The sequence below is a fragment of the Heloderma suspectum genome, chromosome 2 (genome assembly GCF_057233095.1).
Source record: "Heloderma suspectum isolate Gila_16-S chromosome 2, 16-S_ref, whole genome shotgun sequence".
Classification (NCBI taxonomy): Eukaryota; Metazoa; Chordata; class Lepidosauria; order Squamata; family Helodermatidae; genus Heloderma; species Heloderma suspectum.
This window is the reverse complement of record NC_139459.1, coordinates 372,429,867-372,452,036: the sequence shown is the minus strand read 5'-3', so window position 1 is coordinate 372,452,036 and position 22,170 is coordinate 372,429,867. Positions and strand designations below refer to the sequence as shown.

The 22,170-nt window shown below is 48.7% G+C and overlaps 1 protein-coding gene across 4 annotated transcripts; it reads right to left on the bottom strand.

The window, feature by feature from the left end:
• Window positions 1-4,983: 4,983 nt before the first annotated feature.
• On the bottom strand, window positions 4,984-20,253 carry LOC146356121 (uncharacterized). 4 transcript variants are annotated; one of them, XM_084831536.1, is made up of 5 exons: window positions 20,138-20,253; window positions 19,365-19,468; window positions 14,089-14,908; window positions 8,470-8,590; window positions 4,984-6,631 (listed from the first exon to the last, which is right to left on the bottom strand). In XM_084831536.1, the coding sequence occupies exons 3-5, from the start codon at window positions 14,821-14,823 to the stop codon at window positions 5,448-5,450; spliced, it is 2,040 nt and encodes a 679-aa protein (XP_084687662.1). In that variant the 5' UTR covers window positions 14,824-14,908; window positions 19,365-19,468; window positions 20,138-20,253; the 3' UTR covers window positions 4,984-5,447. The 4 variants fall into 4 exon arrangements, with proteins under 4 accessions (XP_084687662.1, XP_084687663.1, XP_084687664.1 ...); XM_084831537.1 differs by lacking the exon at window positions 19,365-19,468 and having other exon boundaries at window positions 20,138-20,251; XM_084831538.1 differs by lacking the exon at window positions 20,138-20,253 and having other exon boundaries at window positions 19,365-19,690.
• Window positions 20,254-22,170: the final 1,917 nt, after the last annotated feature.

Genomic DNA, 22,170 nt, shown 5'->3' with positions numbered 1-22,170 from the left:
GGACCCACAACAAAGCATTGCAGGGTATGTTCCTAGCCCTTAGGAGGAATGTTCCTGATCAAGACTCCAGCCAGCACGGAACAGGAAGGAGCCTTGTTTGGATCTAGCGAAAGGAAGGCAGAGGGGAGATTTGTGAAGATGGGAAAAAAGAGGGGGTGGGGATAAATTTGTCCTTTAAAAGATATGTTACAAAAGGTCTCGTAACCTGTGGATTTCATGTTTTTAGCTTAGATTATTATTGTTATATTTTAAATGGTTTTATTGTGATAGAAGGATTTTATTGTTTTATTGGTACTTGATTTATTATTATTGTAAGCCACACTGTGCTCCTTTTAGAGGAAGAGCAGGGAATAATAATAATAATAATAATTTGTGCAATATAATCCTCCTGTCTCTCATCCCCAGCAGTTGAATCACCATCAGCAGCGGTTTAAATCGGTGTTTAGCAGCTATGCCTTTTTTCTCCATTATGACTCTATAGTAAGTACAGGGCCCCAATTCGGTTTGGGACCCAGGGGGCGGGCTTTGGTGGGCTTTGAAGATCCAGATCAGGCCTCTGCAACTACTCCAGACTAAGTGAAGTGATGCACCTCAGCTCCTCCCAACAAGGGTTACCCCTGTCTCTGGACATGGGAGGTCTCAGCTAGGTGGGTTTCCAGCTGTTGCTAAGACGTGTCAGCTTTTGTCCAGACGATGACTCCACATGGGGACCCTGAGGAATGCACAGGCGCTAAATAGAACCTAAACAGACATTAAGGGTGCAATCCTATTAAATCTATAACTTTTGTTCATTTTTAGTCATGGGCCAATCTGGATCTAAAAGCCCCCTATGTCCCCACGCTAGGATCCCAGTCTGAATTGAGGACCCCGTACCTACTGTACAGTCAAAATGAAAAAAAGGAAAAGGCATAGCTGCTGAACAGAGATTTAAAGCCTTGTCAGTTTTGGCCCTCAGCCTCTTACGAGTCCCCTGGACTGCAAGGAGGTCAAATCAGTCAATCCTAAAGGAAATCAACTCTAAGTGCTCATTGGAAGGACAGATCCTGAAGCTGAAGCTCAAATATTTTGGCCACCTAACGCAAAGAGAAAAGTCACTGGAAAAGACCCTGATGCTGGGAGAGATTGAAGGCAAAAGGAGAAGGGGACGGCAGAGGGTGAGATGGCTAGATAGCATCACGGATGCAATGAATATGAAACTGAGCACACTCCGGGAGAGAGCGGAGGACAGGAAGGCCTGGCATGCTATGGTCCATGGGGTCACGAAGAGTTGGACATGACTGAATGACTGAGCAACAACAATTCTCTCAATGGGACCACCTCTTTCCTCCCATAGCCTTTCCAAAGCCACCCACCTCCACCTTTGCTCTAGAAGAAGCAGCCATGATTCCCATATGACATCTCCAAGCCAAGACAGGGGAGGGAGATTTCTTTCCCTGCTGTGGAAAGGAGACAGTGTGGTGTAGTGGCAAGAGGGCTTGACTAAGATCTGGATGCCTTGGGTTCAGATCCCCATTCAGCCATAAAAGAGCTGGGTGACTTTGGGCTAGTCTCTCTCTGTCTCTCTCTGCCTAACCTACCTGACAGGGTTGTTGTGAGGATAAAATGGGTGTGTGTAGGGTGCCTTGTGCTCCTTGGAGGAAGGGCAGGATGTAAATAGAAATACAGAAATCTAAGCTGATCCTGCTGGGACCAGAGCTGGGCTGGGGAGACAGAGGGACTCTGGGGGTCTCTCTCCTCCCTTCCAGTTTGCTGCTTCTCCTGCTATTTGCCCTCCTTTTTTGTGGCAAATGCACCTCACCTCTCTCCATGCACCCGGATCTCCTTCTCCTCCCACCTCCTTTGTTTGGGCTGCAGAGAGAAATTCAAAACCAGACCCCTCCTTCCCCTAATAGGAAAAAGAACCTCCACTGTTTTGACAGGCTTCTTTCCCTTCTGTCTAGGAAACTCAGCTCTGTCAGTTTAACCCTGTGAGACCATGAAGCCAGCATCAATGGCAGCGTCCACTCTTGCCATGGAGGCTTTCCTCTCAGCTAGGCAGGTTAGACATGCCAGCTGTCGTCCTGCTGATGGCTCCACGTAGGGATGTACAGGTTTTCTTAACCCCGTTCCATCTGTGTTTTGCAGATTGTCCGGTCTTTCGTTCGGTCGTCCGCTCATTGCCAGAATCAGATTTATTTGGGGGATGTATGAGAATTTCATTCCACTTGCACAAGTGTGCATCAGTGCTGATGTGTATCAGCGCAAGTGCACATTAGCGCAAATCCCTCCCCAAAGTAAAAAACCGGCCCGCAACTCCGTGGATGCACATTAGCACAAGTGCAAATTTGCACAAATCCGCCCCCAACATTTAAAAAAACTGGTCCGGAAGTCTGTGGAATCTGTGCAGCCTGGAATCTGAACTCACTAGAATCCCTTGCGAATTTCTCCTGCATCCCTAGCTCCACATGGGATTCATTTCAGGACTGCGGGAAGTGGACAGATATTCACTTGCACTGTCTCTACTTGAGATGGTTGGCGTTTCCATGGGACCACCTTTTCTCTCTCTTTGCCTTGCATTTGCAACGCCCACCCCCCTCCCCACTGGCAACTCATCCTAGCAGAAGTTACAGTGAAGCCCGTATCACGCATTTGAGCAGAGATGGGAGAGGCAGAATCCTTCTCCTGATGTGGAAGGAAGACAGTGTGTTGTAGTGATTAGATTCTAAAAAACAGCAAGAGGGGAAGGCACCGATATATCACAAAACAGAGGAGAAAAGAAGTTCTTGGGTGCCTAAATGAAATAGTTTCTTCTGCCCATTAAGATAAGATATTCTAAAATATTTTGTTCAGGCACCCGATAACTTCTTTTCTGTCTTGTGGTCAGACCCTTAACCATTGGAGAGTCTGACCAGGAACTCTCCATATCTCATAACACTAGAACCCAAAGGGGTCATCCCATGAAGCTGAATGGTGGGAGATTCAGGACAGACAAGGAGAGCCACTGTGGTGTAGGGGCGAGAGTGCTGGACTGGGAGCCGGGAGATCCGGGTTCTAGTCCCCACTCGGCCACGGAAGCTCACTGCGTGACTTTGGGCCAGTCGCAGACTCTCAGCCCAACCCACCTCACAGGGTTGTTGTGGTGAGGATAAAATGGAGAGGAGGAGGAAGAGGGTTCCGCCTTGGGTTCCTTAAAGAGGAGGAGGAGGAGGAAGGAAGGAGGAGGAGGAAGAGGGTTCCGCCTTGGGTTCCTTAAAGAGGAAAAAAGGTGGGATATAAATGTAATAAATAAATAAATGGAAAGACTTCTTCACACAGCACATAATGACTATGGAATTTGCTGCCACAAAATGTGGCAATAGCCACCAATATGGATGGCTTTAAAAGGGGATCATTCAAATTCATGGAGGAGAACGCTATCAGTGGCTACTAGAGGTGGTAGTTCCTGGGGAACATGGGCGGGAGGGTGCTATTGAACTCATGTCGTGCTTCTGGGTTTCCCACAGGCAGCTGGTTGGCCACTGTGTGAACAGAATGCTGGACCAGAGAGACCCTTGGTCTAATCCAGCATAGCTCTTATGTTCTTAAAGCTCCGAAAGGAACTCTCCAGTTTGAAGGAATGGGCTGCTGAATGCCCAGTGCCATTAAAATGGCAAATGCGGTTCAATGGGAGCAAGTGTAAAGTGATGCACACTGGGGTAAAAAAATTCTAACTTCACATATGTGCTGATGGGGCTGGTGGTGAGTGACCAAGAAAGAAATCTTGGGATTATGGTGGATAATTCAATGAAAACATCAACCCAGTGTGCAGCTGCTGTAAATAATTCCATGTTTGGGGTCATTAGGAAAGGAATCCAGAAGAAAACTCCCAATATCGAACTGCCCTCATACAAGACGAGCAAAGGGCTGGATGCGGCTGATCTTGGAAGCTAAGCAGGGTCAGCCCTGGTTAGTACTTGGATGGGAGACCGCCTGGGAATCAGGCTTCCTGCATTGAGCAGGGGGTTGGACTCGATGGTCTTGCAGGCCCCTTCCAACCCTATGATTCTATATAATAAATCTGCAACCACACCTGAAATACTGCACCTGTTCACTGCCCCTCAAAAAGGATATTGTAGCACTGGAAAAGATGCAGAAAAAGGCAACCAAAATGGCCAAGGGGGTAGAGTAACTCCCCTATGAGGAAAGATTATAATGTCTGGGACTGTTTCACTTAGAAAAAGGCAAGTAAGGGGGGACATGATAGAGGTGTACAAAATTATGCATGATGTGGAGAAAGTAGATAGGGAGATGTTTTTCTCCCTCTCTCATAATACTAGAACCCAAAGGAGTCACCCCATGAAGCTGATTGGTGGGAGATTCAGGACAGATAAAAGGAAGGACTCCTTCATGCAGCACAGAGTTAAACTATGGAATTCACTGCCACATGATGTAGTAATGGCCACTAATTTGGGAGGCTTTAAAAGGGGGTTAGACAAATTCCTGGAGGAGAAGGCTATCAATGGCTTCTAGTCTTGCTGGCTGTATGCCACCTCCAGTATCAGAGGCAGTATGCCTCCGTACACCAGTTGCTGGGGAACATGGGCAGGAGGGTGCTGTTGCACTCTTGTCCTGCTTGTGGGTTCCCGCTGAATAGCTGGTTGGCCACTGTGTGAACAGAATGCTGGATTACATGGACCCTTGGACTGATTCAGCAGGGCTCTTATGTTCTTATCTCACCCTAGCTACTGATAGTGAACTCACTCTATGAGTGTGGATCCTTATCTAGCAAAACGACACCACCCACACACAAGATGGAGGTATCAGCAGGCTTGGCAGAACCCCAAGGTTTCCAGAAGTACAAAAAACCTTTCAGGGGAAAAAACCCTACCGAGGTGGAGGAGAAAACCCAGAACAGCTCAGTGAGAACTAAGCATGCTTAATGGCTACAGAAGGCTGTAGGAGTGGAGAAAATGGAAAACGGAGGGAGGGGGAATGAAATGGAGTCTCCTACAGAAGGGCATGGCTAGCTGCTTGGAACCCTGAACAGGAGCACTCCACGCTGCAACCTTTGCAACCACGCTGCAACCTTTGTCGCAGCTCCCACTTGTTTCTCCTGTGTGGATTCTTTCATGAGAATTTTTGAAATGTGCTTTGTCCAGAGCCCTTCCCCACACTCCAAATATTTATCCTGTTTTATTACTTTTTATACACACTATTTACATAAAATAATGAAAATACAATGACGCTATTCAGACCACCCCACTCAAACATACAACTGAAACCACCAATGAATTGCAAAACAAAAAACCGTTCGGCAGGGAGTTCCAGAGAGGATGAAGTGACCAGTGGAAAGATGTTCTCTCTCTTAGCTACCTTCTGTGGTTCAGGAGCCTGAGGGCCTTGAAGTAAAAACCCCGTCTGTTGACAAATGTGTATGCATGTCTAGTCCATGACATCTCACAGGGATGCCACAGGGTGTGAGTGAGTTCTTAAGATGCCACCAGACTTTTTGTGGGGTTGGCTGAAAAGACCAACATGGCCACCCCTGTGTTAAGTATCGGGGTAGGCTCATGGGGAAGTTTCCCCTCTGCATGGATTCTCTGATGTAAAGTCAGGTTTGTGCTCTGGCTGAAGCTCTTTCCGCACTCGGAGCATGTATACGGTTTCTCCCCCGTGTGGATTCTCTTATGCCTAATAAGACTCGATTGATCACGGAAGCTCTTGCTACAGTCGGAGCAAGTATAGGGCCTCTCTCCTGTGTGCATCCTTTGGTGCGCGCTAAGACTTCCCCTGTGACTGAAGCTCTTCCCGCATTCCAAGCATTTATACGGCTTCTCCCCTGTGTGAACCCTCTGATGCTGGATAAGGCTTGGCTTGTCGGAGAAGCTCTTGCTACAGTCTGCGCAACGGTGCGGTTTCTCCCCTTTGTGGATCTTCTGGTGCCTGAGGAAGTTTGTGCTCTTGTTGAAGCTCTTTCCGCACTCGGAGCACTGGTACGGCTTCTCCCCCGTGTGGATGATTTGATGCGAAGCAAGGTGGGCACTCTGGACGAAGCTTTTCCCACATTCCAAGCACTGGTAGGGCTTCTCCCCTGTGTGGATGATCTGATGTGAAGTGAGATGCGCGCTCCGGCCGAAGCATTTCCCGCACTCCAGGCATTGATACAGCTTCTCCCCTCTTGGCGCTCTCGGGTGTTTGGTAAGACTGGATCGATCACAAAAGCTCTCGCTTGAGTCTGAGTGCTGATATCGCACATCACCTGCCCGGATCGTTTCATGTGATTGAAGAGTTGTGCTATGGGGGAAGCTCTGCCCACACTCCAGGTATATGTATGAGCTCTCCCCTTCCTGGAGCATGTCACATTCAGTCAGGTTTCCACTCTCGCTGAAGCTCTTTCGAAAAATCAAGCTTTGATTTGATTCCTCCTCGCTGTTAATCCCCCAATGGTCACTGAGACTTGTGTCCTTTCTCTTTTCTTTCTGGTTTTCTTGCTGGACTGAGATCACATGGAAGTCTCCAACCTGACCAAGGATGGATTTGTCCCTCCTCTCCTCCATGTGGTTTCCCTCTTGGCTCGCTGGTCCATTCTGACTCCAAATTTTCAACTCTTCATGTTCATCTTTTTCTGACAAATCTCCACAGAGTTCCTCTTGCTCACTTTTCCACTCATCAGCTGTTGGAATTAAAAACAGAACCCCAGTAAGAACCCAAGAAGAAATACTTAGAAGTGTTAGATCTTCCTAAACATGTGTGCGCTTTAACCAGGGCTGGCTTCAAGAGTAGGCATGGTTGGGCACCTGCCAAGGGACCACACCCCAGCAGAGGCCCACTGACAAGAGCTCCCTGGAGCATGCCTGTTTACCTGCCTCTTGCTCTGTCCCAGGAGGACCTGGGCTCACCCCATGAAGCTGACTGGTGGGAGATTCAGGACAGACAAAAGGAAGGACTTCTTCACACAGCGCAAAGTTAAACTATGGAATTTGCTTCATGAGATGTAGTGATGGCTTTGAAGGGAGATTAGACAAGTTCATGGAGGATATGGCCATCAACGGCTGCTAGTCACAATCAGAGGTGTAGTGGTCCATTTTGCAGTACAAGTTCTCATCGTGACAGTCCTGATAGCCAGGCCCCCAAGGAGAGTCCAAAACTTGCAGGCAGCTGTGTTGATCCAGATCAACAGACAAGTTCTAGGAATTTCCATCTCTACCAGGAGCAGATGTTTGGTAAAGCTAATCGGTCTCAACTGCCCATTCAAGGCCAAGCCACCTCAAAATACTTCACGTTACAACAAGGAGGAATATATTGTGGCTGGGAAAATTAATTTCCCCCCAGCTATTCTGAGGATCACAGCTAAGCTCAAGGGGAGCAAGGAATTCTGGAGGCGGGGGGACAGATGACATTTGTGTGCCTGCTAAGAAGAACGTGTGGGCCTGTGAGGCCCACACGTCCCTGTGAGGCCTGGCTGCTTACAGCACTGGGCATGATAGTTGTAGATGACCTCCAGTATTGGAGGCAGTATGTGTCTGAGCACCTATTGCTGGGGAACAATAGTGGGAGGGCGCTGTTGCCCTCGTGTCCTGCTTGTGGGCTTCCCATTGAGGCATCTGGTTGGCCACTGTAGGAACAGAATGCTGGCCTAGAAACAGGCCTTTGGCCTATCCTGGCATGGCTGTTCTTACAACCTAGGGGTTCCCGAGCTTTTTGGACCCATGGGCACATTTGGGAATTTGAGAACTCGCTGTGGGCTGCCGTGGGGGTTTGGCTAGTCAAAAGAGGGGGAGAGAAATGGCGAGGCTAGAGGCTGGGAGGGACGGGGGCAATAGCAAAGGGGTAGAGGGATGAGAAAGAGCAAGGCTAGAAGCTTGGGAGGGGGAGAAACAGTGAGGCAAAGTGGTGGGGGGAGAGTGAGCGAGGCTAGGGGCTGGGAGTGGAGAGAACCAGCAAGGGGTAAGTGGGAGAGAAAGAGCAAGGCGGGATAGAAAGAAGAAGGCTAGGGACGGGGAAGAGAGAGAAATAGCAAGGAAGAAGACTGGGTGGAGAGAAATAGCAAGGCTATGTATAATTGCTAGGAAGTTGTATCTTCATATATAGGCATTTCATATGTATTCATTGCTATGGATATATACAAATCCATGTATGTAAAGTTAAAAAAAGTTTAAAAAAAAAACTTTACAGGTGCTCACGGGTGCCACATTGGGGACCCCTTTACGGGTGTCATTGAGAGGCCCTGCAGTGCCGTTAGTCCCATGGGTGCCCTGTTGGGGACCCGGTATAACCTGTCTCTTTTTTCACTCTGTTTCATCATCCTGACTTGGCCAACCAGAGAAAAAATGACTAAGGAGGGGGAGACTCCGTGGCCCAGAAATTCCCCACCCATGCCTTCGCTTAGATCATCAAAGGTTCTGGTGATTCTAAGGGAGAACAGCCCTTGAACGCCCTCTAGAAGGGAGAAGGAGAAGCCGCCATCAGAGAACCTCAGAACCCAAGGACAAAAGAGACGTCTCTTCATACCCAACACCATGGCCTCCCTGTCGTCCTTTTCCTGCTTGGTCTCCAGGCACAGCTGCCTCCGCTGGACGTCAGGTGGAGCCTGGCCTGCGTTGGAGGAACTCACAGCCTCCTCCGATGGGGCCTGCAATAGCAGAGGGGGATTCTTTCAAGGGAGAGCTAAAGAGAAGGGGCTGACCTTGTTCCCTAGCCTGCACTTGGCAGGCTCTTTACCACTTATTGGCAGTGGGGAAGAAACAAAGGAAAATATAGAAACATTTTGAAACTCTCCTAGGGTGGAGCGCAGATGAAAAGACCAGAATCACCTGGGTTCAACAGTGGTACATTCAATGTTTTGTCTCTGGCACCACCTGCATGCTCCAAATAGGCAGCTCCCAAAAGCAATCTGTCAGCAGCATACTGGACCAGGGGTCCACAACGTGGTGCCCATGGCCACCATGGCACCTACAGGGACCTCCAACAGTGCCCACGAAGCTCTCCAGTCCCTGCCCCCTTCAAAAAATGTTTTAAAATAAGAACCTTGAAAAATGTTGGGGCAGTCTTATTTCTCTCCCTTTCTACCCTCTAGCCTTGCCCTTTCTCTCCCCTCTACTCCTTTGCCTGTCTATTTCCCCCTCCCTCCCAGCCTCTAGCTTTGCTCTTTCTCTCTTCTACTCCTTTGCCTTGCTATTCCCCCCGCAGCCTCTAGCCTCACTATTTCTTTCTCCGCAACCACTATAGCTTACTTTTGACTAGCCAGCCCCCCACAATGGCCATTATGTGACTAGCCACATCCTCTATGGAAACCATTTTGTGATGGTGCCCTCAGCAGTTTCTCAAATTCTGAATGTGCCCACAGTTCCAAAATGGTTGTGGAGCCCTGTTCCGGACCAACTGAGTTTCTGAACTGGCCTCCAAGGCAGAGTGCATTGTGCTGGAAGTAACCAAGAAGTGTGTGTTGGTTTTCAGAGATGCATCCATTCCTAGTCGTCTGAGAGCAGCAACGGGTTGAGGAGCACCCCCAAACCATAAATCCAGCCTTTCTGAGGGAATTCTTCCCCATCCGGCACCATTTGACCATGTCTTCGATATTTAAAAGTATCAAAAGACCTAAGTCTTCCCAAGCTTTTAGTGCATATTTGTCAGGCCTACCAGATCAATGGTGCCATTAGGACAGGACTTTGGGACAGACATCCAGGGCGGTGCTCAGCAGAATGATTGGGAAGGTCCCCAAATGCTGCAGGACTGACTTACCATCTTTTAAAGTCAGGGGTCTGCAACCTTTCTGGGTCAGTGGGCACATTTGGAATTTTTAGAGAGTGGCATGGGAACTCGAACAACATGGCTGCCATGGTGGGCACAGAACACTCATTTCCCAGAAGGTAAACTGATTAGACTAAAGAAGAGTAATTTGCCCAAGAACCTAATTTGTCCAAGGCTGAGGTAGACTGTGAGGTGGACTACACTCATCATCTAAGGCCCTCCTCCAGCTGCCTCCTCCGAGGGAGGCTCAGAAGGTGGCAACAAGGGAGAGGGCCTTCTCGGTGGCAGCCCCCCAATCCTGGAATGAACTCCCCAGCGAGGCCCACCTGGTGCCAACATTGTTATCTTTTCGGCCCCAGGCTAAGACCTTCCAGGTCATGGGATATTGTTTGGATATGTGTCTGCTCTGTTTATATGTTTGTAGCTAAACTTTTTAAATATCATACATAATACTGTATTTTTAAGGTTTTTAATCTCTGTAAACTGCCCAGAGAGCTTTGGCTAATGGGTGGTACAGAAAGGTAATCATTGACATGAAATGCGAGCTCTAAAACACAAAACTACTCTTTTGAACCCAAATAAAGATGATGCTGGCAGGCGGCATGCTGACCTCCCAGTTTCTATAAACCTTATATCAAATAAAAACCAGGAGGGGCATGAAGCATGGTGGGCATAAAAAGAGGTGTCTGTGGGTTCACTGGTGCCCACAGGAACCACACTGGAGACCCCAGAATACACTTTACCACAGGGGTGCAGAGCCTCCATCTTAATCCGGCACGCAGGACACCCCAATCTGCAGCCTTTTGGGATTCCTCCAGGAGGCGGGGCTTAAGCACCAAGCCCCTCCCTCCCAAAATCTCCTCAGCGGGCATCCACCGGCTGCTTTCTGTGATCTGGGATTGGAGATAACAGCGGGGGATACCTAGGGATGTGAAGGCCGGTGGAAAACAAATGTAAACATTCAGGGGGGAAACATTTTCGCCCCATTTTTTCCCCAAGGACTATTTTTGTTTTTTCCCCGAAAAATTGGAAAGACTGAACAGCTTTAGATTATGAAATTCTTAGAATTTAAGACAGGGTGTTTATATGTTGTTGCCCAGCCTTTACCCCCCGCCCCCCAAAATGATTTCTAAAAGCTATGTAATAAGAACGCTTTTATAGAAAGACTAGAGATGTAAAACGTCTGGAAATAACGATGCCATGGAGAAAATGTATTTTTAATCGTCTCTGTCAGATTTCCAGCATAGTTGTTCCTTCCATTCCATTCCTTATTTTCATTCCAAAACAAAGTATTGCTTATTGTGCAATTTCCCCACAAATTTCCACATACATACATACATACATACATATATATGGAAATTTATATATATACTTCCATATATATAAATTTCCTAGGGATTCTGCTCATGTACCGTCCACCCCGCTGCACGACTGACTCCCTGGCCGAGGTGCTTGAGGTGGTCTCTGATGTGCGTGTACAGTCCCCTAACTTATTGGTGTTGGGGGACTTCAACGTACATTCGGAGGCCATCCTCACAGGAGCACCTCGGGACTTCATGGAGGCCATGGCCTCCTGGGAGCTGCACCATATTCTAACTGGGCCCACCCATGTAGCCGGTCATGCACTAGACCTTGTGTTTGTTTCTGGAGAAGTGGGGAGTGATCTGGAAGTCGGGGGTATATCCACCACCCCCTTGTCATGGTCAGATCACTATCTGGTGACGTTGGACTTCTCGGTTCCACCACCCCTCCGCAGGGGTGGAGGACCCATTAAAATGGTCCGCCCCAGGCATCTTATGGATCCAAATGGATTCCTGAACGCGCTTGGGGATTCTCTGGGGCACGCCAACGGCCACTCGGTCGAGACCCTGGTGGGTGGGTGGAATGCCGCAATCACTGGGGCAATAGATCGGGTGGCTCCGAAATGCCCTCTCCCCCTGAACAGGGCTCGGACTGCACCATGGTTCAATCCGCGGTTACGAGCTCTGAAACAGGAGGTGAGACGGCTAGAGCGCCGGTGGTGGAAGTCTCGCTCCAAAGACGATCAGACACGGGCTAGAGCTGTATTTTCAGCCTATCAAGTGGCGGTGAAGGCAGCAAAAAAGGAATATTATGCTGCCTCTATCGCGTCTGCAGAGTGCTGTCCCAGGAGGCTGTTCCAAGTGGTCCGGAGCCTGGTCGGTCCTGTGGCTCCAGAACCACTGGAGCATTCTAAGGCCTCCTGTGAGGCCTTGGCAAGGCACTTTGCCCATAAAATTGATCAGATTAGGTGTGTTACTCTGCACACTGTGGATACAGTTAGTGAGCAAGAGGCGGCCTGTGGCAAACCGGTTTTGTGGGATCGGTTCCAGCTTCTTCCTCCTGATGAAGTGGACAAGGTGCTTTCATCTGTAAGGCCGACCACCTGCTTACTTGATCCTTGCCCATTATGGGCTGCAGAGAGAGACTGGGTGAGGGGATCAGGGCGGTGGTGAACGCCTCCCTTGAGGAGGGAGTGATGCCATCAGCCCTCAAGGAGGCAGTGATAAGACCGCTCTTAAAGAAGCCCTCCTTGGATCCTCAAGTTTTGAACAACTTTCGCCCAGTCTCAAATCTGCCATTTTTGGGCAAGGTGATTGAGCAGGTGGTGGCGGTGCAATTAAAGGCACACTTGGAAGAAACTGATTATCTAGACCCATTTCAGTCAGGCTTCAGGCTTGGGCATGGGACAGAAACGGCCTTGGTCGCCTTGGTAGATGATATGAGGACGGCTCTGGATAGGGGTGAATGCTCCTTCCTTGTTCTCCTCGACCTCTCAGCGGCTTTTGATACCGTTGACCATGGTATCCGCCTGGACCGCCTGGAGGGATTGGGCATTGGAGACACCATATTGCGGTGGTTCCGGTCCTTCCTCTCCGGCAGGTACCAGAGGGCAGCACTGGGAGAGGAGGTTTCGGACCCGTGGCCACTTACTTGTGGGGTGCCACAGGGTTCCATCCTCTCCCCGATGCTATTTAACATCTATGTGAAGCCGCTGGGGGCTATCATCAGGAGGTTTGGGGTGCGGTGTCATCAATATGCGGATGACACGCAGCTCTACCTCTCATTCAAATCTTCACCAAGGTTGGCCGTAGAATCCCTGTCCAAATGTCTGGAGACGGTGAGTGGCTGGATGGGGAGGAATAAGCTGAAGCTGAACCCTGACAAGACCGAGGTACTTTTGGTGGGAGACAAGAGGAGGCTGGGGGATGTTGACCTGGTGTTGAATGGGGTACGGCTACCCTTGAAGGACCAGGTCCGCAGCCTGGGGGTCATTTTCGACTCCCAGCTGTCCATGGAGGCTCAGGTGTCAGCTGTGAGCCGGACAGTGCTGTATCAACTCCATCTGATACGGCGGCTGCACCCCTTCCTTCCCGACCATCTGCTCCCATCGGTAGTACATGCCCTGGTCTCCTCTCGTTTAGACTACTGTAATGCACTCTACGTGGGGTTACCCTTGAAGACGGTTCGGAAACTGCAGCTGGTACAGAACACGGCGGCTCGCCTGATTAAAGGCAGCCGCCGGCGAGATCACATCACTCCAGTGCTGAAGGAGTTGCACTGGTTACCAGTTGTTTTCCGGGCCAAATTCAAGGTGTTGGTTTTGACCTTTAAAACCCTATATGGTTCCGGCCCAGCCTATCTTAAGGAGTGCCTCCAGCAGCACCAGACAGGCCGCTTAACAAGATCAGCCTCGGATGGCCTTCTCTCTGTCCCATCAGCCAGGACAGCTAGACTGGTGGGGACGAGGGAGAGGGCCTTTTCTGTGGTGGCCTCCACTCGGTGGAACTCCCTCCCTAGTGAACTCCGTCATGCCCCCTCTTTAATGAGCTTCCGTCGTGCATTAAAAATGTGGTTGTTCAGGCAGGCATTTGGGGTGGGTTAGGGTATTTTAGAAAATGTTTTTATTGTAGAATTTTATTGTTTTAAACTGTTTTATTGTATGTTGTACATCGCCCAGAGTGGCTGGGTGAACAGCCAGATGGGCGATTAATAAATTTAATAATAAGAATAAGAATTATAATAAATAAATAAATAAATAAATATATATATATATATATATATATATATATTACAGCTTTTTTCCATAGCTTCAAAATTTCCGGAAATTTTACATCTCTGGGGATACCCATGCTGGTGTGCAGTAGCAGCAGAGATGTGGGGCGGCCTGGGCGTTGGCTCACCATCTAAAGAACACCCCCCTTGCCCCCCTGCAGCACCACGGGCTCAGAGTCTACGATTACCTAACAGTATCGCTGTGCCACGCTTTTAAGTACCACCCATAGGACTGGGATCACAACACGGGAGAAATTTGACAGGCAGAGAGCCGCCCGCAGGAACAACACAGCCCAATATTTTCACCTGGTTTTCCTGCCTCTTGGCATCTTGCTGCCTCAAAAGGAAGTCCTCGGCCAGGGCCACCGCCTGGGAGCAGGTCTCTGGGCCGCCTTCCCGGACCCACCTCTGGATCTCCGGCGGCAGGATGGTCAGCCACTGCTCGAGAACCAGCAGCTCCAGGATCTGCTCCTTGGTGTACATCTCGGCCTTCAGCCATCGTCGGCAAAGTTCTTGGAGCCGGCTGTAAGCCCCTCTCGGCCCCTCGGCCTCCTGGTAGCGGAAACGCCGGAAGCGCTGGCGCTGCTCCTCCCGTCTCAAGGCGTCCCCTCGCAAGATGGCCGCCCTCACACTCCCATAATCCTCTCTGTTTTTGACCTCCAAGCCGAGAAAGGCCTGCTCGGCCTCTCCGCTCAAAGCCGGCAGGAGTCGGCCTACCCATTCTTCCCTGGGCCACCGGCAGGCCTCGGCCACTTGCTCGAAGGAGGCCAGGAAGGCTTTCGCGTCCTCCCACGGCTCCTCCGGCAACCTAGGACTGCCCCAGCCTGAGTGAGGGGATTCCACCGTCTTCAGGAACTCCTGCCACTGGGCTTCCCACTGCTGCAGGGAACCCTCATCCGGTTCCTGCTTAACCTCTTCCCCTGGTCTCATTTGCAGGAATTCCCCGACCGTCCGAGCCTGGAGGACGGGAAGGTCTTTTCTTGTTCCCTGCGATAGCTCCCCGGGTAGATGGCCGGCAGGACCTTGTTCCGCCTTCTTCATTCCTCAGGCAACCTCACAACAACAGCGTCGCGCTGCTGAAAATTCTAGAATCGACTGGAGTGACCCAAGTCGTCGTGCTGAGCTTCTGCCAGAGAGAAACAACAGAAAAGGCTCATGAGTCCAGATCATATGATATCGTTGTCATCATTTGTCTCTAGAAAAACCTTCTAGAAACGTTTCTGGAAAAACCCTCAAGAAATGTCTGTAGGGGGGAAAAACACGCAAGAAAACGTTTCTGGAGAAACCTTCTAGAAACGTTTCTGGAGAAACCTCCTAGAAACGTTTCTAGAAATGTTCTCTAGAAAAATGCTTCAACCATTCCTCGTAGGACTTGGCTTCCAGATCTCATTCATTCACTTACTACGTTTCTATACCAGCCAATAGCCTGTGGGAATATTGGGAAGTCGTTGGATAAATCTGCAGATGGCAGTTGCAATAAACAGTCTGTTGAGACTTCTAGTCAAGGTGAAAAAGGAGGATAAAAAACTTTATTCAAAGTAAAAAAGGAACATACATAGTCTTCTCAGCTGCCAAGAAAATAAAACAACACCTCATTGCAGATGGAGGAGAAAAAAAGGAGGAGGCCCAGAAAAAGGGCAATTAAAAGACAAGTTAAGCAAGTTAACCCCTTATTTACCGGAGAGAGGATTATTCAGCAAGGACAGAAAGAGTATCACAACTATCACCTCCCACTGGCCCAAATAATTAACTAACACGCGTTGTTGCCCATTTCTAACAAAGCCAAAGCTCTCTGGGCGGTTGACAAAGATTAAAACCCTAAAAATGCAATACAGTAACATAATAAACTATTTACATACAAAAATAGAAAATAATTTTACACAATCGACAATAAAAATCCTAGGACCTGTTAAGAATCTTATATGCTGGCCTCAGGCAGACCTCACTAGGGAGAGTGTTTCATGGTCAGGGGGCCACCACCACCAAGGCCTTCTCCCCTGTTGTCATCCTCTGAATCTCCCTCGGAGGAGGCCCTTGGAGGAAGGCTTCTCCTACCATCTGGTTCCCTCTTATCTGGACACACTCTAATTTGTCAATATCCTTCTTTAAACATGAAGCCCAGCACCCGGGACCAGAATATCTAAAGGAACGTCTCCTCCCGCATGTACCTGCTCGGACCCTTAGGTCATTTCCAGAGGCCCTCCTCTGGGTGCCCTCACCATAGGAAGCTAGGCAGGTGGCTAAAAGAGAGAGGGCCTTCTCGGTGGTGGCACTGCACTTATGGAATAAACTCCCCAAAGGTTCGCCTGGCACCTACGCTGTTATATTTTTGGCACCAGGCAAAGACCTTTCTTTTCTCCCAGGCATTTTAAAGACCTAGTTCTAGGTTATTATGGCTGTTTTACTGATTCCTGTGCTGTTCATTGTTTTGCATTATATTGTATTTTATTCTTTTAAACATTCATATTGTATTTTATATTTTTAACTCTTATATGGCATTTTAATTTTTTAACTGTTTATAATCTGCCCAGAAAACATTAGTTATTGGGCAGATTAGAAATGTGATAAATAATTTAATTTAAAGTGCTGGTTTTGACCTTTAAAGCCTTAAACCGTTTGGGACCAAGTTACCTGAAGGACTGCCTCTGCCCATATTAGCCTGCCCGCACTTTAAGATCAGAAAAAGAGGCCCTTCTCATTTGCCCAACCATAAGAGCAGTCAGGTGGTTGAACACAATGAGAGGGCCTTCTCTGCAGTGGCCCCACACCTTTGGAACAAGCTGCCATCAGAGGTGCGCCATGCTCCATCATTGCAGGCTTTTAAGAAGGTCTTGAAAACATATTACTTTACCATGGCCTTCTCTTGATATGACTGCTGTTGTTGCTGTTACTGCTGTTGTTGCTTTTTTATTGTCAGCGTTTATTGTTGTTTTATTGCAATTTTATTATGTTTTTATTGCTTTTAATATTTCAACTATTTGTATGTATTTTCTTGCTCTGAGAAGCCTTGGGAGGGCTTCTGCCCTGAAAGGTGGCCAAGAATTTTTTTAAATAAATAAAATAAAGAAATTGGACACAATACCCCAGATTTAGCCTGACCAGCACAGACTCGAGTGGAACTATTACTTTTCATGAACTGGACACTATGCTTCTGTTAATGTGGGCAGGGGGTGGGGTGTAGGATTTGCATTTAAAACACGTAGTTAATGAGAAAAAAATAGAAAAGTAGTTTAAAACAAGATTCTAGTCCCCCTTGATGCTCTGAATACCTCTCCTGCTTCCCCAAACATGGCCTTCTAAATAGCAAGCGGTTCCCCCTGCTTTCTCTCTCTTCCCCACTACCAGAAATATTCCTTGGGAATGTTTGCAATTTAATATTTATTATTTGATTTCCACCCTATCTTTCCACCAAAGGCAACTAATTTTGGTAAGAACCAAAATTTAAAATAAAAACTTCAGTAGAACTAAAATCACAAAAAACAAATTCATTAAAAGACACAGCCATAAAAGAAATGAAAACAGCATCCAACCCAACAAACAAGCTTACGTGCTTGAATCAAAACAGCTTCGGCAGCAGGTAGAAGGACAGCAGAGATGGGGCCAACCTAGATTCACTCAGCAGGGAGTTCCAGAGCTTGGGAGCAGCCACCTCTCACGTTCCCACCAAACGTGCCTCCAACGGCGACAAGACCGAGAGAACGCCCTTCCCTGAAGATCTTAAAACCTGGGCAGGCTAGTATGGGACAAGGCAGTCTTTCAGGGAGCCTGGTCCCAAGCTGTATAGGGCTTTATTGGGCATAAGCAGCAGCTTGAATTGTGCCCTGAAACAGCCAGTGAAGCCCTTGTAACAAGACAGTCATGTGCTCCCTATAACTGACCTTGGTCAACAGTCTGACCGCAACATTCTGCACCAGCTGAAGTTTCTGAACAGTTTCCAAGGGCAGCCCCACAAACAGCCCGTTACAGTAGTTCAAACATTATGTAACTAAAGCATGCATCACTGTGGCCAGATCAGACATCTCTAGGAATGGCAACAGCTGGCGCACTAACCTCAGCTGTGCAAACACTCCTGGCCACCACTGGAACCTGGGCATCCAGGTTCAGGGCTGAATCCAGGAGTACATGCAAACTGCTTATTAATCCTGTGAATCTCTCTCCCTCCCACAACCCTCACTGCTTGTGTAGATGCCTGCTGTTGATGCAGCTTCTCAAAATCTTGGGGGTGATCTGAGGGGGGCCATATGCCAGCAGTAGACAAGGCTACCCTTCCTTCCTTCCTTCCTTCCTTCCTTCCTTCCTTCCTTCCTTCCATTCTTCCCTCCCTCCCTCTTCACCCTGCAGGCTGCCAAGGAAGACATGAATCAATCTTGCCAGAGCTCTGACCTGATCACTTGGAGGGAACTTTTGAAATGAAGGCCACATGGGGCCATAGGGCGGCAGGTTACCCACCCCCTTCTTAGTAAGTGCTGCAAGAATTTCCCCCTCCTCTCACTCTTCAGAGGAAGGATGGAAGTGGACAACCAATAGGCCAGAAAATAAAATAAAGCCACAGCCAGAAAGGGAACCACAGGCTGACTGCCTCACCATAGAAACGCAGAGTTCTACAGTCAGAGGGTACCTGGAGGTCACCTAGGCCAACCCCCTACTCAGTGCAGGATCTAGTGGCGCAAGATGCAAGTACAGCAGGGGCCTCAACATGGTACCCACAGGGACCTCCAGCAGTGCCCACGAAGCTCTCCACTCACTGTCCCCTTCAAAAAACTTAGTCAAATATGAAGTTAGACCAGTTTTATTTCTCTCCCTTTCTACCCTCTAGTCTTGCTCTTTCTCTCCCCTCTCCTCCTTTGCCTCGCTATTTCCCCCTCCCTCCCAGCTTCTAGCCTTGCTCTTTCTCCCCCCGTGCCACCTCTTTAACTCTGGTCCAGCATTCCTTTTACACAGTGACCAACCAGCTGCTCACAGGAAACCCACAAGCAGGACATGAATGCAACAGCACCCTCCCACCCATGTTCCCCAGCAACTGGTGTATGTAGGCATACCACCTCTGATACTGGAGGCAGCATAGAGCCATCAGGACTAGCAGCCATAGATAGCCTTACCCTCTGTGAATTTGTCCAATCACCTTTTCTCAGCCTCTAGCTCAGATATTTCACTCCCCACTTCTTTACCTTGCTGTTTCTCCCCCCTCCCAGTCTCTAGCCTTGCTCTTTCTCTCCCTTCTAGTCCTTTGCTTCCGCCACCGCCTCTTTAGCTCACCTTTGGCTAGCCAGGCCCCAACGGCAGCCATTATGTTCCTAGCCACATCCTTCATGGAAGCCATTTTATGGTGGTGCCCACAGCAGTTTCTCAAATTCCCAAATGTGCCCACAGGCCCAAAAAGGTTGGAGACCCCTGAGCTGCAGCATGCCTGACAGCAGGCCTTCCATATTCTGCTTCAGTACCTCTAGCAAAAGCTATTGCTCTCAGGATCCATCTCTACATTTTAATAGTGTTTTCACACCTTCTACTATTTAAGATGGATGCAATCCCCCACTGTACTAGGGGTTCAGCACAGGCTGAACAGAAAGTATATCTGGAACTACCTGTAGATCTCTGGATGACTTGCAGTCGATCAGCAAGGATTTCTGACTCCCAAATGTTTACATACTTCTTCCAACCAGCGTTCCCAGGAAGATCATCCTGTCTTCTGTACACAATAATAAAATACACTATTTTAATGATGATCTTACGCTGCATTTTTGTACATCACTGAGAAACGTCTTTCAGTGCGAGCAAGTCGTCCATGTGGGCCTATTAAATAACCGTAGAGGCACACCGGCTGCACTACAGGGATCTCCCTCTGTTTACAGGATTCCCTACAAATGTTAGAAGAGCCTTCGCCAACATGGGACCCTACAAATGGGGTGAGTCGTCCCATCAGCCCCCAGCCACTATGGGCAATGGTCAAGGATGATGGGAGTTGCAGCAGAAAACCTCTGGAGGGGCCCAGTTTGGGGAAGCCTGGTTTAGAAGATGCTGTCAGGATTTCCCCCCAACTTCCTATTCATTTGGAGCAGATTAAGGGCGCAATCCTACGCATGGTTAGACAGAAAAAAGGTCCTACAACTCTCAGCATTCCCCAGCCAGCTCTGCTGGCTGGGGAATGCTGGGAATTGTAGGACCTTTTTTCTGTCTAACCATGCGTAGGATTGCACCTTAAGGGAAGCAAACTTTCTCTCCTTCTCGCACAGGCGGGCTGTTTCTCTGCCTTGCAAGCGCCTCTTCCTGGCTTCTCATCTCCTTGCCTTCTTCTTTCCCGCCTGGAAAAGCAACATTTCTCATCGCATCCACACACACACAGCCCTCTCAAACTCACCCAGATCTCTCCAGCTTCTTCCTCAATATAGACCAGAGAGCCACTACTTGGACAATCTTTTCCCCACCCTCTCTCTCTCTTTCTCTCTCCAATTCCCTATGCATTTTTTTAAAAGCAGTTTCCGGGGGAGGGGCCAGACGAGGAAGAGGATTCCGCAGTTCACATCCTGGTCCGCTGTCTACTAAAAAATAAATAAATAAATGATAAACACGTTGGTTCCTGTCTAGGAATCTCTCTAGCCAAAGGTCTTCCTGGCCGATCCTTTGTGGCTCTCACAGCGCAATCCTACACAGGGCTCAGCAAGCCCCGCTGAGTTCAGCGGGATTTACTCCCAGGTAAGCGTGTGCAGGATTGCAGCCGCAGCCTAAAAGGATTTGTGGCAGTGGAGGCTGGTGGCCCCGATTTCACTGGGGCTGCGAATCCATTCTGGGTTCAGTCAGAACCAGCCAGAACTCTAAAGGAGCTATCCGGGGTGCTGAATCCTATCCCCCAAAATAGGGTTCCTCCCAGTAGCCCTTAATTCTCTCCCTATTTTACGTGGTTTCGGGATGATGGGTCTTCTCGTTTCTTCCATTTCTGATGTTCAGGTTGTGAGTGCCGTTCTTTATGTAGCTAAAACAGCACAACGAGGTGAAGCCCAGCACCCAACAGCACTTTTTACCTCCAAAAAGGAGGTATCGGCAGGTTTGGGGTAAGCCCAAGGTTTGCAGAAGTACAGAGCATATTTAGGGGGGGACCCCTAAGCGGGAGGGAACCCCCAAAACAGTCCAGGGAGGACCGAGCGTGTGCAGCGGCTACAGAATAGTCTGACCCGGGGGGGCGTTTTGAGGGGGGCGGGAGGCATGAAAAAATGGGTGCCATAGTGGAATGGAGTATTCCGGAAAAGGACCCACAGCTGGCTGGAACCCTGAGCAGAAGCACTCTGCTCTGCAGCACGTTGCTGCATTTATACATACAATAAACTACTTGGTGTCCCCATGTCAAATACTCGTGAAGGGAGGAGTATTTCAACTGGCTGTTCAGAGTTGTTTTTAGTCATGTTGTCTTTGTGTCTATTGCCTGTTTACATAACTTTGCATATTGTATTCTAGAGCACAATCCTATCTGTGCCTGTTTAGACAGAAAAGAGTCCTACAATTCCCAGCATTTGCCTAGCCTGTCCATACTGGCTGGGGCATGCTGGGAATTGTACGACTGTTTTGCCGTCTAAACATGCATAGGATTGTGGCCTTAAATGTTTTAATCTCTGTAAACCGCCCAGAGAGCTTCGGCTATGGGGCGGTGCAGAAATGTAATAATAATTTGGTTGAATGTATCACATTATTTATATAATGCCATCCATACACATAATACTTGACACAGAGGACAAAAGGAAAAGCCCCTGCCCCCAAGGATCCTACAATCTCAAATTCAATACAGGGGAAAATAACAGAAAGGTGGTGGTAGGGGCAAACGGAGTTAATATCTGTGCTTAAGGCTGAAATCCTATACTCACTGAGTATTGAACTCAATGGGAGTTACCTCTGAGTAGGCATGTAAGCTTGGTTACAGCTTAAGTTACAGCTGGGAGAGCAGTAGCGCACCCCAATCCACTGGGGTCGCTGCCAGACTCTTCGCCCCTCCTGATTTTTATTTTATTATTAAAGATTTGTTTATTTAATAAAAATTAACTGGGAGGCTGGCATGCCATAAAGCCACCCACACCATCTTTATCTCCAAGAACATCTCCAGGTTCTCTGTTTCTCAGCTTCAGCAGTTTGCCTTCTGCGAAATGAGTGTTGGAATAGAAAAATGTGGATTCCAAAGAGCGGTTTTTGGAGCTCAGGCTCCATTTTGTGAATGGGCAAACCCCCTCCACGTAGCCATTTTGTGAGAGTGCCCACATCACCCCTTCAACATTCCAAATGTGCCCACTCACTGAAACAAGGTCGGGGAGCTCTGTAACTTGGATCTCTCTCTCTGAAAGAGGAATACACAAGGAGGGGTGGGGTGTCTAAAAGTTCACTCCCCACAACCAGCGTTCCTCCTCTCCC